The sequence below is a fragment of the Schistocerca nitens genome, chromosome 6 (genome assembly GCF_023898315.1).
Source record: "Schistocerca nitens isolate TAMUIC-IGC-003100 chromosome 6, iqSchNite1.1, whole genome shotgun sequence".
Lineage (NCBI taxonomy): Eukaryota > Metazoa > Arthropoda > Insecta > Orthoptera > Acrididae > Schistocerca > Schistocerca nitens.
Window position 1 is genome coordinate 609,656,677 of NC_064619.1, and position 12,210 is coordinate 609,668,886.

General features: G+C 43.1%; 1 protein-coding gene across 1 annotated transcript in view; it reads left to right on the forward strand.

Moving 5' to 3' along the window:
* LOC126263045 (beta-hexosaminidase subunit beta-like) overlaps positions 1–12,210 on the forward strand; it is a 136,620-nt gene that overhangs the window by 78,053 nt on the left and 46,357 nt on the right. Inside the window, exon 2 of the mRNA XM_049960020.1 lies at positions 6,009–6,192. Coding sequence (XP_049815977.1) covers positions 6,009–6,192 — 184 coding nt within the window. The remainder of the gene's footprint in view (positions 1–6,008; positions 6,193–12,210) is intronic.

Below are 12,210 nucleotides of genomic sequence, written 5' to 3' on the forward strand. Positions count from 1 at the left end.
TGACAAGGAAAGCGTGGTGTGAAGTGAGAGATGCTGAGAACGGGACTCCAAGAGAATAGCACTGCCGAACAATATAATGAGGCAGTTGACCATCAATCAATGGACGACTCCGAATGACGCAAATCTTTAAACTTAGTCCCAAAATTGTTTTAAGAAACACAGTAATCAGTACGTATTTTCATTGAAATATTTACTAATCTGCTTATTGTACGTTTATCACTGATATAATTTCATGTATTTATACACCGCGCGTATTAAATAAATCAGCACTTTCCTAACTCACAGTGATTAATATTCTTTCCTCTGCACTGGCACATTCCCCCATATTCGTATTTATATATGCTGTTTTATGGCGGGAGAAATCACCTGCCCCAAATAACAATAGCAATGTTCACTCTTTCTATAAAACGTAGTGGGCTCGAATCTGCCTGTGCAGCTCCTCGGCTGCTACAAGCAGCCTGCAGTTCATGTTTTTCTGGATGTACGTTAGAATCCAGAACTTTCTTCATTCGCTTATTCGTTTGTAACAATTATTATCAATTATTATTAACAACAGCAACAACAAAGCAGCACAGCTTCGAGTCTTGAGTCTGTTCTCGACATGCCGGGAGCAACAGAAAGATGAAGCAGTGCAACAAACAAATACTCCCTCTCACTAACGCTCGTAAGCGGCAAATGCAGTTTCGTATTCCAGCGTTGCGCCTTGTGCGGAACTGCGTTGACAGTTTACCTGTTGCGTTCGTTTCCAGTCGCACCGAGTGTATACGGAATTTGGTGTACACTAAAATGTTTGCCCGTCTGATTTTTTGGTAGTCATATTGGACAGTAATTTTAATGGAAATTGGAGCCTTTTAAAAGTGAATGTTGAGTTAGTTAAAATCTATGGAATTTGTGGTATGAATAGTGACCTACCTGTTTTTTTTTTTTTTTTTTTTTTATTTTTCCGGTTATTATTTTCCACATGTGAGGCAGTAAAGCGAAAATGGAGCGAATATAGGAACTCTGTTGGGAAGTTTATGCTTCCGTTTTGATTCATCATTGTATCTATGGATTTGATATTTTCCCCTTGTATCCTGTATTCGCTGATTTGTTTGTTCAACTATGTCTTTTTTTGTTGCTAAAGGGTTTCTTAAACAGAACAACTTTCTACTGTCAACCAGCATGGACTCTAAAAACATCGATCATGTGAAACCTAACTCACACTTTCCTCAAGAGATATACTGAGAGCTTTGGATCAAGACAGTCAGGTAGATGCAGTGTATCTTGATTTCTGAAAGCAATTGACACAGTACCACACCTATGCTTACTGCCAAAAGTACGATCATATGGGGTATCAGGTGAAATTTGTCACTGGATTGAGGACTTTTTGGTAGGTTGGATGCACCATGTGTTCGTGGATGCACCATGTGTTCGTGGATGCACCATGTGTTCATGGATGCAGAGTCATCATCAGATGTAGAAGTAACTTCAGGTGTGCCCCAGGGACCTTTGTTATTCATATTGTGTATTAATGATGCTGCAGACAATATTAATAATGACCTCAGACTGTTTGCAGATGATGCAGTTATCTATAATGAAGTACTGTATGAAAGAAGCAGCATAAATATTCAATAAGATCTTGATAAGATTTCAAATTGGTGCAAAGATTGGCAATTTGCTTTAAATCTTCAGAAATGTAAAATTGAGACCTTCACAAAATGAAAAATCGTAGTATCCTATGTCTATAATATCAGTCAGTCACTTGGAATTGGCCAGCTCATACAAATACCTGGGTGTAACTCTTTGTAGGGATATGAAATGGAATGTTCACATAGGGTCAGTCATGGGTAAAGCAAGTCGTAGACTTTGGTTAATTGGTAGAACATTGGAGAAGTACAATCAGTCTACAAAGGAGATTGTTCACAAGTCACTCATGTGACTGGTTCTAGAATATTGTTAAAGTGTGTAGGATCCATACCAAATAAGACTAACAGGGGATATTGAATGTATACAGAGAAGGGTAGCATAAATGGTCACAGATTTGTTTCATTCGTGGGGAGTGTCACAAGATCCTGAAGGAACTGAACTGGAAGGCTCTTGAAGATAGACGTAAACTATTCTGAGAAAATCTGTTAACTAAGTTTCATGAACTTGATTTAAACGATGACTCTATGAAAATATTACAACCCATTACACATCACTTACACAGGGATCATGAGGACAATACTAGAAGAATTATGCACAGAGGCATTCAAAAAATCATTCTACTTGTGCTTTGTACATGAATGGAATAGGAAGAAACCCTAATAACTGGTACAGTGGGACATATCCTCTGTCACTTCACATTGGTTTGCAGAGTATGGATGTAGATGTATTGGAATGCAAACACAATCATAAACAGTCTGCTGCCTGACGCGTGCAAGGTTTTCGATATTCACCACATACACATGTGCCACATATACAAATCTGAGGGAGTGGTGTCCACTCCAGCAGACCTCTACATCCTATCCATCTCCGGAGAAACTGAATATGCAGGTATGTCTGGAGAGCTAGTCCATGATGAGGGAGTGCACCATCTTATGGAAAGGAAGTTGGACATGTCCCATTCTGAGACTGCAGACAGCAACAGTGGCAGCACATCTTGGTCTAGTTACTGTAGACAATGGGCTGATGTTAGTGCACCCCAAATAGAGAAGTGCCCAACAGTACTAGAACCCCATGTTCCTCTCCAAGACATCACTTTAGGTGCACACCTTTCTTAGATGGTTTCATCCAGTGAGAGGTGACATTTGACTAATATGGGTGATTCTGTTTGTTTACGTCTTGGCTCTCATAGAAACTGGCATCATGTGTAATCTGTACATCATAGGAGAAATGATGATTTTTGTCCAGCCCGTATCAACCATTTTGCAAGCTGAACTATTCAATGTGGGTTATCAGTCAGTTCTTGAAACATTTGAATTTTGCAAGGATGCCTTTTATATATAGCCAAATATCTCATTGCTGATGTGTGGTTGACCCATCTACTTGTGACATGTGGAGAGTACTAAGCTCTGGACTTCTACAGAGTGATGCCGGGACAGCAGTTGACATTGCATAATCTGCAACAGTTTTTGGTCATTCAGTTTTAGTCTCAGATAGAGCCAGTTTTGTGGAATTTCAGAAGTATTTTCACCATCGCAATGTAAGTGATTGGTGCTCCATCAGGATGGTGTTGATTTAAATCCTTACAAACACAAGTGCTCCTATGTCTTAATACCAGGACTATCTGAATGCAATCGGCCAATGTTAAAGCCGTCAGCTGTTGGGAAAAACTTTATTTCTCTAACTGTAGGATATGTCGCATGACCCCACTCCCAAAATGATCGCAATGTTGCTGACATAGACTCTCAGGCCTTTTCCGTCTCCCATCTCTTACAACATTACTTCAAATTACTGTTTATCCACATGTTAGTTTTAGTTGGGTTGTCCCCCACATCTGGACCACACTCTACGATGTTATGGCCTGCTTTGGAAGAAGCACTGCAATTATACCATTTTAAATGTACCATTAATGTAATTACTAGCAGAAAGCTATCATTATGTCCCTGTTATCTACATATAACAATAAATTTACTATGATCTTCCATCAATTCCTATGTTGTATTACTTGTGTATATCTATGAAACTACTGCCCCCAGGGAAATGCGTTGGAACCCTCGCTGTTCATGTTGCATATTAATGACTTTACAGACAGTATTAATAATAACCTTAGACTCTTCACAGATGACACAGTTACCTGTAACAAAATACTGTCTGGAAAAAGCTGTACAAATGTTCAGTCTGATATTGATAAGATTTCAAACTGGTGCAAAGACTGACAACTTAATTTAGACATTCAGAACTATGAATTGTGCATGTTGCAAAAATGAAAAAAATGCTGTATGCTATGACTAAAAGATCAGTGAACTACAATTGGGATCAGTCCAGTTGTACAGATACAGGTGTAATAATTTAAAGAGATACGGAATTAAACAATCACTTGGGCTCACTTGTAGGTTAAGCAGGTGGCAGACTTTGGTTTATTGGCAGAATACTAGATAAATGCAATCAGACTTCAAAGGAGAGTCCTTACAAAGCATGTCTGTGAACCATCCTAGAATATTGCTGTAGTATATGGGACCCACACCAAATAGAACTAACAGGGGTATTGAGTGTATACAGACAAGAGCAGCACAAATGGTTACTGGTTTGTTTGGCCCATGGGGGCATAATGGAGATGCTAAAGAAACTGAACTGGCAGGCACTTACAAGATAAGACACAAACAATCCCCAAAAAGCTTATCTACTAAGTTTGAATAACCAGCTTTAAATGATGAATCTGGGATGTTACTAAAACTCCCTATGAATCGCTGCTGTAGAGACCATGAGTACAAGATTAGATAAATTAAAGTGTCCACAAACACTTTGAGTCATTCTTCCTGTGCACCATACACTGAGGTTACAAGTCTTGGCAAAGCGATACATACATGTACAGATGGTGATGGTATCACATACACGAGGTATAAAAGGATAGTACATTGGCAGAGCTGTCATTTCTGCTCTGGTGATTCATGTGAAAAGGTTTCAGACATGATTATGGCCACATAGCAGGAATTGACATACTATGAATGCGGCATGGTTGTTGGAGTTAGATGCGTGGGATATTCCATTTTTGAAATTGTTAGGGAATTCAATATTCTTAGATGTGGTAAGAATACCAAATTTCATCCATTACCTCTCACCATGGACAGTCTAGTGGCAGACGACCTTCACTTAATGACCCAGAGCAGCGGCATTTTTGTAGAGCTGTCAGTGCCAACAGACAAGCTACGCTACATGAAATAACCACAGAAATAATAGGACTTATTGTGAACATATCCATTAGGCCAGTGTGGTGACATTTGCTGTTAATGGGATATAGCAGCAGACTACCATCACAAGTGCTTTTGCTAACAGCACAAAATTGCCTGCAGCACCTCTCCTGGGCACATGACATTATTGTTTGGACCATAGATGACTGGAAAAGCATGGCTTAGTCAGATGAGTCTTAACTACAGTTGGTAAGAGCTGATGATAGGGTCTGAGTGTGATGCAGACTCCACAAAGCCATGGACCCAAGTAATCAACAAGGCACTGTACGAGCTAGTGGTGCCCCCATAGTGTGGGCTGTGTTTACATGGAATGGACTGGGTGATTTGGTCCATCTGAACCAACCACTGACTGGAAATGGTTATGTTCAGCTACTTGCAGACTATTTTCATTCATGGGCTTCATGTTCCTAAACAACGAAGTCACCGAGTCACAGTTGTTTGCAGACAGTTTGAAGAACATTGTGGGCAGTTCAAGTGAATTATTTGGCGACCCACATCACACAAAATGGATTCCATTGAGCATTTATGGGACAAGAGGTCAGTTCATACAAAAAATCCTCTCCTGGCAAATCATTTTAATTATGGATGGTTATAGAGGCAGCATGGCTCCATCTCTCTGCATGGGACTTGCAATGACTTTCTGAGTGCATGCCACACTGAATTGCTACAGTGCACTGGAGAAAAGGAGGTCCAACATGATACAAGGAGTTATCCCGTAACTTTTGTTACCTCAGTGTATGAGAGTGGAAATTGATCAGCTCTAATAGCTGGTACAACAGGAAGTACCCTCAGCCATGCACTTCAGTAGTTTGCAGAGAATTGATGTAGACGTATCTGTCATTCTTTCCAATATGTTTTGCATTTTCCTCTCTTTATCTAGTCTACATCTACTCCTTGATGAGATACCAAATGCTCCATTAACCACTTACTACTTCTGGTAAGGATTTTCATTTCCTCAAGGAATGGAGAGCTTACTCGTAAAAGTTTTGTGACAAAAAAAAAAGGGGGAAAAGGAAAATGTTATACCAATAGTACAAACACTGTGTGTGTGTGTGTGTGTGTGTGTGTGTGTGTGTGTGTGTGTGTGTGTGTGTGTGAAAAAATTGTGGTTTACCATTTGGTATCTCATGTCTGCAGGTGGAGGGACCAGAGTGTGATATACTGTCTGAAGCTGTGTCACGCTATGAAGCGATCCTCAAGGAGGAGGCAGCAATCAAGGGCCCGCGCAATGCCAGCGAAGCCTCCACGCAGCTGTCTGCACTGCTGGTGCGCCTCGATGGAGAGTGTGGCGATCGGCCGGTCTTTGGCATGGATGAGTCCTGTGAGTGAGCAGCATGTGCTGTGTTATGAATTTTTCTTGTAAGTTAATGCTGGTCAGCTCACCTTTGTTTTGATGAATTTCTTTATAGAGACCAACAGAGAATCAAAACTGAACTGTCAAGTGCTGATCCGTTGGTTAAGTAAAAAGCAAAGGCAACAAACTTGAAGTTCGTAGACATATTGGGTGTAAACAGACATGTAACAACACTGAGATATCACTAGCTTTTAAACTACCTCTCTTTTTCATTTTAATAACAGTCTTAATGTACACACAACCACGCAAATGTCAAAACACACCTATTTTTGGGGCAACACTTTTTTTTAATTGTATTCATAATGTAATTACTGCTACTGTGATGCTTTAGAAACTTGCCACCAGAGACAAATTAATGGGAACATCTGCAGCTATATACATACTCTGCGATCCACCATATGGTGCTTGGTGGAGGGTACCCCGTACCACTACTAGTTGTTTCCTTTTCTGTTCCACTCACCGATAGAGTGAGGGAAAAATGAGTGTCGATATGCCTCTGTATGGGCCCTAATGTCTTGTATCTTATCTTCATAGTCCTTACATGAAATGTATGTTGGCAGCAGTAGGATCATTCTGCAGCTAGCTTCAGATGCTGGTTCTCTAAATTTTCTCAATAGTGTTCTTTGTAAAGAACATTGTCTTCCCTCCAGGGAGACTGATTTGAATTTCCAAAGCATCTCAATAATACTTGCACATTTTTCGAACTTACTGGTAGCAAATCTAGCAACCCACCTGTGAACTGCTTTGATGTCTTACTTTAATGTGACCTGGTGCAGATTCCAAACACTCGAACAGTACTCAAGAACATATCACACTAGCACCCTGTATGAGTTTGTCTTTATAGGTGAACCACATTTTCCTAAAATTTTCTCAGTAAACTGACCAATCACCCTCCTTACCATAATCCTCACATGCTCAATCCATTTCATTTTGGTTTACAAATATTACCCCAGATATTTAAATGACATAACTCTAGATAGTTAAAAGACATGATTGTGTCAAACAGGACACTACTGAAGCTATATCAAAACATTATGGGTTTGTGGCCTCCAGAGGGCTCACCGCTCTTTAGCGGGTTCATGATTGGCTACCATGGGGCCCCAGCCTTTGCAGCATCTTTTACTCTCTGTGCTGCATGTCTATCCTCTTGCTATTCTTTTTGCCCTCCCTTGGGGGACATTGCTGGGGTGCTTTTGGTAATGTTCCGCATTTTCCATTGCTGACATAAGAACAATCTCACCACTGTTTTTCATTTCTTTTTTCCCTTTCTTCGTTCACCTTCTCCTATCCTTCCTCCACTTCGGTGTTTGAAGCTCCTCTTTTCCTTCCTCCTCCCTCTGCGCTCCTGAAGGCCAGCCCACCCATCTGATGCACAACAGGTGACTGGGTAACGCGTAATTCCCAGCCCCGAGTCAACAGGTAGGGTTCGTACGTACCACCTGGTACAGGCCAGGTCCAGGGAGGGGTGATTTCCTGAGCTGCTACCTTCCCAAATTGCCAGTTGGTCCCTCTGTCAGGTGTTTGGGAGGTGTGACCTGAGGTTTGAACAATCACCTAAGGCAGTGTGCTCCCCTCCTCTAGGGGGGGGGGGGGGGGGGGGGGCAGTACGCCATCAGAGATGCTGGCAATCACTGTAGATTTTCTCCCAATAAGCTTTTCATCATATTTGCAGTCTGTGTCTATAAAACATAAACAGATTGAAGCTCGCAATTCAAAGACCCTCCCAGCTGCACCATGGTTCCTCATGGTTTCAGGTACTGAATATGGTCAGTCCTTCGCTTCAGTACGTTTATTATTCAGAAAGGTGTTGATGTAGTTACTGCCTGTGAAATCCTGCTCTGGATGATGCAATGGCACCTTACTTTTGGAGACTACTTCTGATTCTCGAGCACAACAACTGCTTGCCACTTTGCATCTCCACGGCTATCCTGTTAGCATCAAGGACCAGAGAACTCTGAATTATTCCTATGGTGTTACTTACACTAGGCTGTTCAACGGTCTGACTGAGGCAGAAATCCAAACGTACCTCTCTGATCAGGATGTCATTGCTGTCCATCAGGTGATGAAATACGTAGCTGCATCCTTAATGCCCACATGCATTCTCTTTCCCACCTTTGATAGAGTGGTGCCTCTGTCAAAGAACAAAGCAGGCTATGAAGTTATCACAGTCCGACCGTAAATGTGGAACCTTACGTGCTGCTACCAGTGTCATTGTTTCTATCACACTTGCACGTTTTGTCGATGCCCGGCCAAATGTGTAACCTGTGATAGGGATGCACATGAGGGCGATAGTCTGCCTCCTCCTCCCCACTGTACAAACTGCAATGGTGACCGGTGACAATACCACCTCCAGGAGCTCGGGGTAAAGGAAAAAGTGTCTTACCCGGTCACTCACAAGTTGTTGGCTAGTCGCAAACCATGCATCCCAACATCTGGCACTTACAGTACTGTTCTTGTTACATCTTGCTCCATGAAGGACATGGCCAAGCAGATGTGAGACCTCATATTCAGCACTGAGGTTGTGAAACTGCCTAGTGTCATGGTAGCATTGTGGTCTCCTTGTCCAGCTGTGCAACAAGCCACCATACATTCAACTCCCGAGGCGAAGTCACCTGCCACACAACCAGGAGGCTGGAAAGGACAGAAGGAATACTCCAGCCAAGACTTCCTATGTCCCTCCAGCCAACAAATATCTGAGTTTTCTGCTGGCAACTGGAGAGGCTACAAGAAGTCAAACAAAGGCCAACGGTGTTTTCCTTCACCGATGCAGAGATCCTCATTGATGATATCGCCATGTGACACTCTCGCCCAGCCAACTTCTGTGTCGCCGCTGCGCACTGCCTACTATTTTTCTGCCCTGTACTCTACTGATCAACAGAGGGAGAGTGCCAATGCCTCTGTAGATCTCATGGGGCGTGATCCTCCAGCCTTCGCACACTGTAGCAGTGAGTCTTTGAAGGCTGGCAATCGGCAGCCGCCGAGGTGACATCCCTTCATTTTTCCCACCTCCCCTTTCTTCGTTATGGCTCTCCTTCAGTGTAATGTTCATGGCCTTCAATCAAAAAAGTGGATCTACAGCTGCTGTTAGAATCCCAGTGAACAGGAAACAAAATTGCATCCTCATGATACCTTTGAGCTCTCGCATTTCTTCCCGGTCCATTTTGACCTTCCCTCAAGGATGGCATTCCATCTCATTGGGAAAACTTGCTGCTCATTTGGGATGACATTCATAGTAAACCCATCTCTCTCACAACTTGCCTTCAAACTGTTGCGATTCACCTTTTCCTTCCTCACTTGAACTTTTCCCTTTGTAATGTATACATCCCATCATCCTTTGGTGTCACCAGAGCAGGCTTCCTCCAGCTTACTGGGCAGCTACCTCACTCATTTCCACTGCTTGGTGACTTTAATGTGCACCATCCCCTTTGCGGTTTTCCCAGAACTTGCCAGAGAGGTGCCCTCTTGGCTGACCATCTCAGTCAACTTAACCTCCCCGCCATAACGCAGGAACACCCATGTTTATTTCAGACTCCTCGCACACCTATTCCCATTTGAACCTATCCTGCTGCACTGCCCAGCTTGCCCTTCATCTCCAGCAGACCATTCTCTCTGACACACACTCGAGCGACCATTTCCTGTGTGCTGTCTGTTTGCTACTTACGTGCACACCCAAATGGCAGCTTACTAAGACCGACTGGAGGCTTTACTCCTCCCTGGCGACCATCGACAAACATTTCCCCAGTTGTGATGACCAGGTGGAATATCTTACAAATGTTATCCTTACTGCCGCAGAACATTCCATTCCTTGCACTTTCTTTTTACTGAGCCATGTACCGGTCCCTTGGTGGACTGAGGTGTGCTGCTATGCAATTTGCCCGCTCAGACATGATCTCCACGCTTTTAACCATCATTTTATGATGGCAATCTGCATTCATTATGGATAGCAAGAAAGCTAGCTGGATTTCATTCACTAGTTCATTTAACAGTTCCATTTCCTCTTCCATTGTGTGGGCCAACCTCCGGCAGCTCTCCGGGACCAAGATCCATTCCCCAGTTTCCACCCTCTTAGTAGCAGACAGTGTCATAGTTGACCCTATTGCTATCCTTTCTATTGCAGGCAAGCAGTTTCTACTTCATATGTACAACCACATCTGGGCAGAGGGCACATTTGAGACACTGGCATGAAGCCACTGTTGTACCCATACCTAATCCCGGTAAGCTTCTAGCCACCACCCCATTTCTCTCAACAGCTGTGTTTGTAAGGTGATGGAACATATGATTCAAACGCAGCTGGTACGGTGGCTCGAGTCTGACAATTTACTAGCCACTGCACAGTGCGGATTTTGAGCATTCCATTCTGCAGTTATCCATTTCGTCACTTTATCCACCATGTCATGAATGGTTTTCTGCGGAAATCCCAGACTGCGGCTGTGTTTTTTCGATTTGAAGAAAGCCTCACGTACTCTCTACACATGTGACTTCCGTGGCCGCCTGCCCTGTTTCCTTTAGGAATTTCTAAAGCAGAGTTTTCAATGTATGGGTGATATCTGCCTTGTTGGACACCTTTATCCAGGAAAATTGTGTGCCGCAGGGTTCCATTCCTGAGTGTCATCCTCTTTGCTATCACCATTAACCCTATCATGGCCTGCCTCCTGCCAGGCATCTCTGGCTCCCATTTCATCCATGATTTTGCCATCTATTGCACTTCTCCACAGACTTGTCTCATTGAGCGATGTCTTCAGTGATGTCTCGATCACCTTCACTCATGGAGCATAGACAGTGGCTTTTGTTTTTCCACTGATAAAACTGTTTGTATGAATTTCTGGCAGTGCAGTTGGTTTCTTCCACCATCTTTATATCTTGGGCCTGTTGCTCTTCTGTTCGTTGAAACTATGAAATTATTGGGCCTCATGCTCAATAGGAAACTTTCGTGATCCTCCCACATGTCTTACGTGGCAGTCTGAGGTGTGGAGTCCCTCAATGTCCTACGTGTCCTCAGAGGTACTTGCTGGGGAACAGATCGTACCACCCTCCTCTGTTTGTACCAGTCCCTTGTCTATTCGAAACTAGACTATGGGTATTTAGTTTATCCATCTGCATGTCCGTCCCTCTTACACTATCTTAATACTATCCACTATCATGGCATCCGTTTGGCCACTGGTGTCTTTTACACTAGCCTGGTTGAGTGTCTGTATGCAGAAGCTGCGGGACTCCCACTGTCCTACCATTGTGGCTATCTCCTCAGCACATATGCATGCAGTTTGTCTGGCATGCGTGACCACCCATCCTAGGCCACCTCCTTTGATGACGCCTTTGATCAGCAGTATGGGGCACATACTCCTTATCTGTTACCTTTTGGAGTAAGCTTTCGGCTCTTGCTCCAGCAGCTTAACTTTGTGCTACCTGCCCCATTCTCGGTGGATGTAAACCTTTCACCATCTTGGCTTCACAAGCAACCTGTATTCACCTCAGCCTCCTTTCCCTTCCTAAGGACACTATTCAAGCCTCATTCTATTGCCTTCAGTTTCACGACTCTCGCATGGAACTTTTATGATGTTGTTGTGGTCTTCAGTCCTGAGACTGGTTTGATGCAGCTCTCCATGCTACTCTATCCTGTGCAAGCTTCATCTCCTCCCAGTACCTACTGCAATCTACATCCTTCTGAATCTGCTTAGTGTATTCATCTCTTGGTCTCTCTCTACGATTTTTACCCTCCACGCTGCCCTCCAATACTAAATTGGTGATCCCTTGATGCCTCAGAACATGTCCTACCAACCGATCCCGTCTTCTGGTCAAGTTGTGCCACAAACTTCTCTTCTCCCCAATCCTGTTCAATACTTCCTCATTAGTTATGTGATCTACCCATCTAATCTTCAGCATTCTTCTGTAGCACCACATTTCGAATGCTTCTATTCTCTTCTTGTCCAAACTATTTATCGTCCATGTTTCACTTCCATACATGGCTACACTCCATACAAATACTTT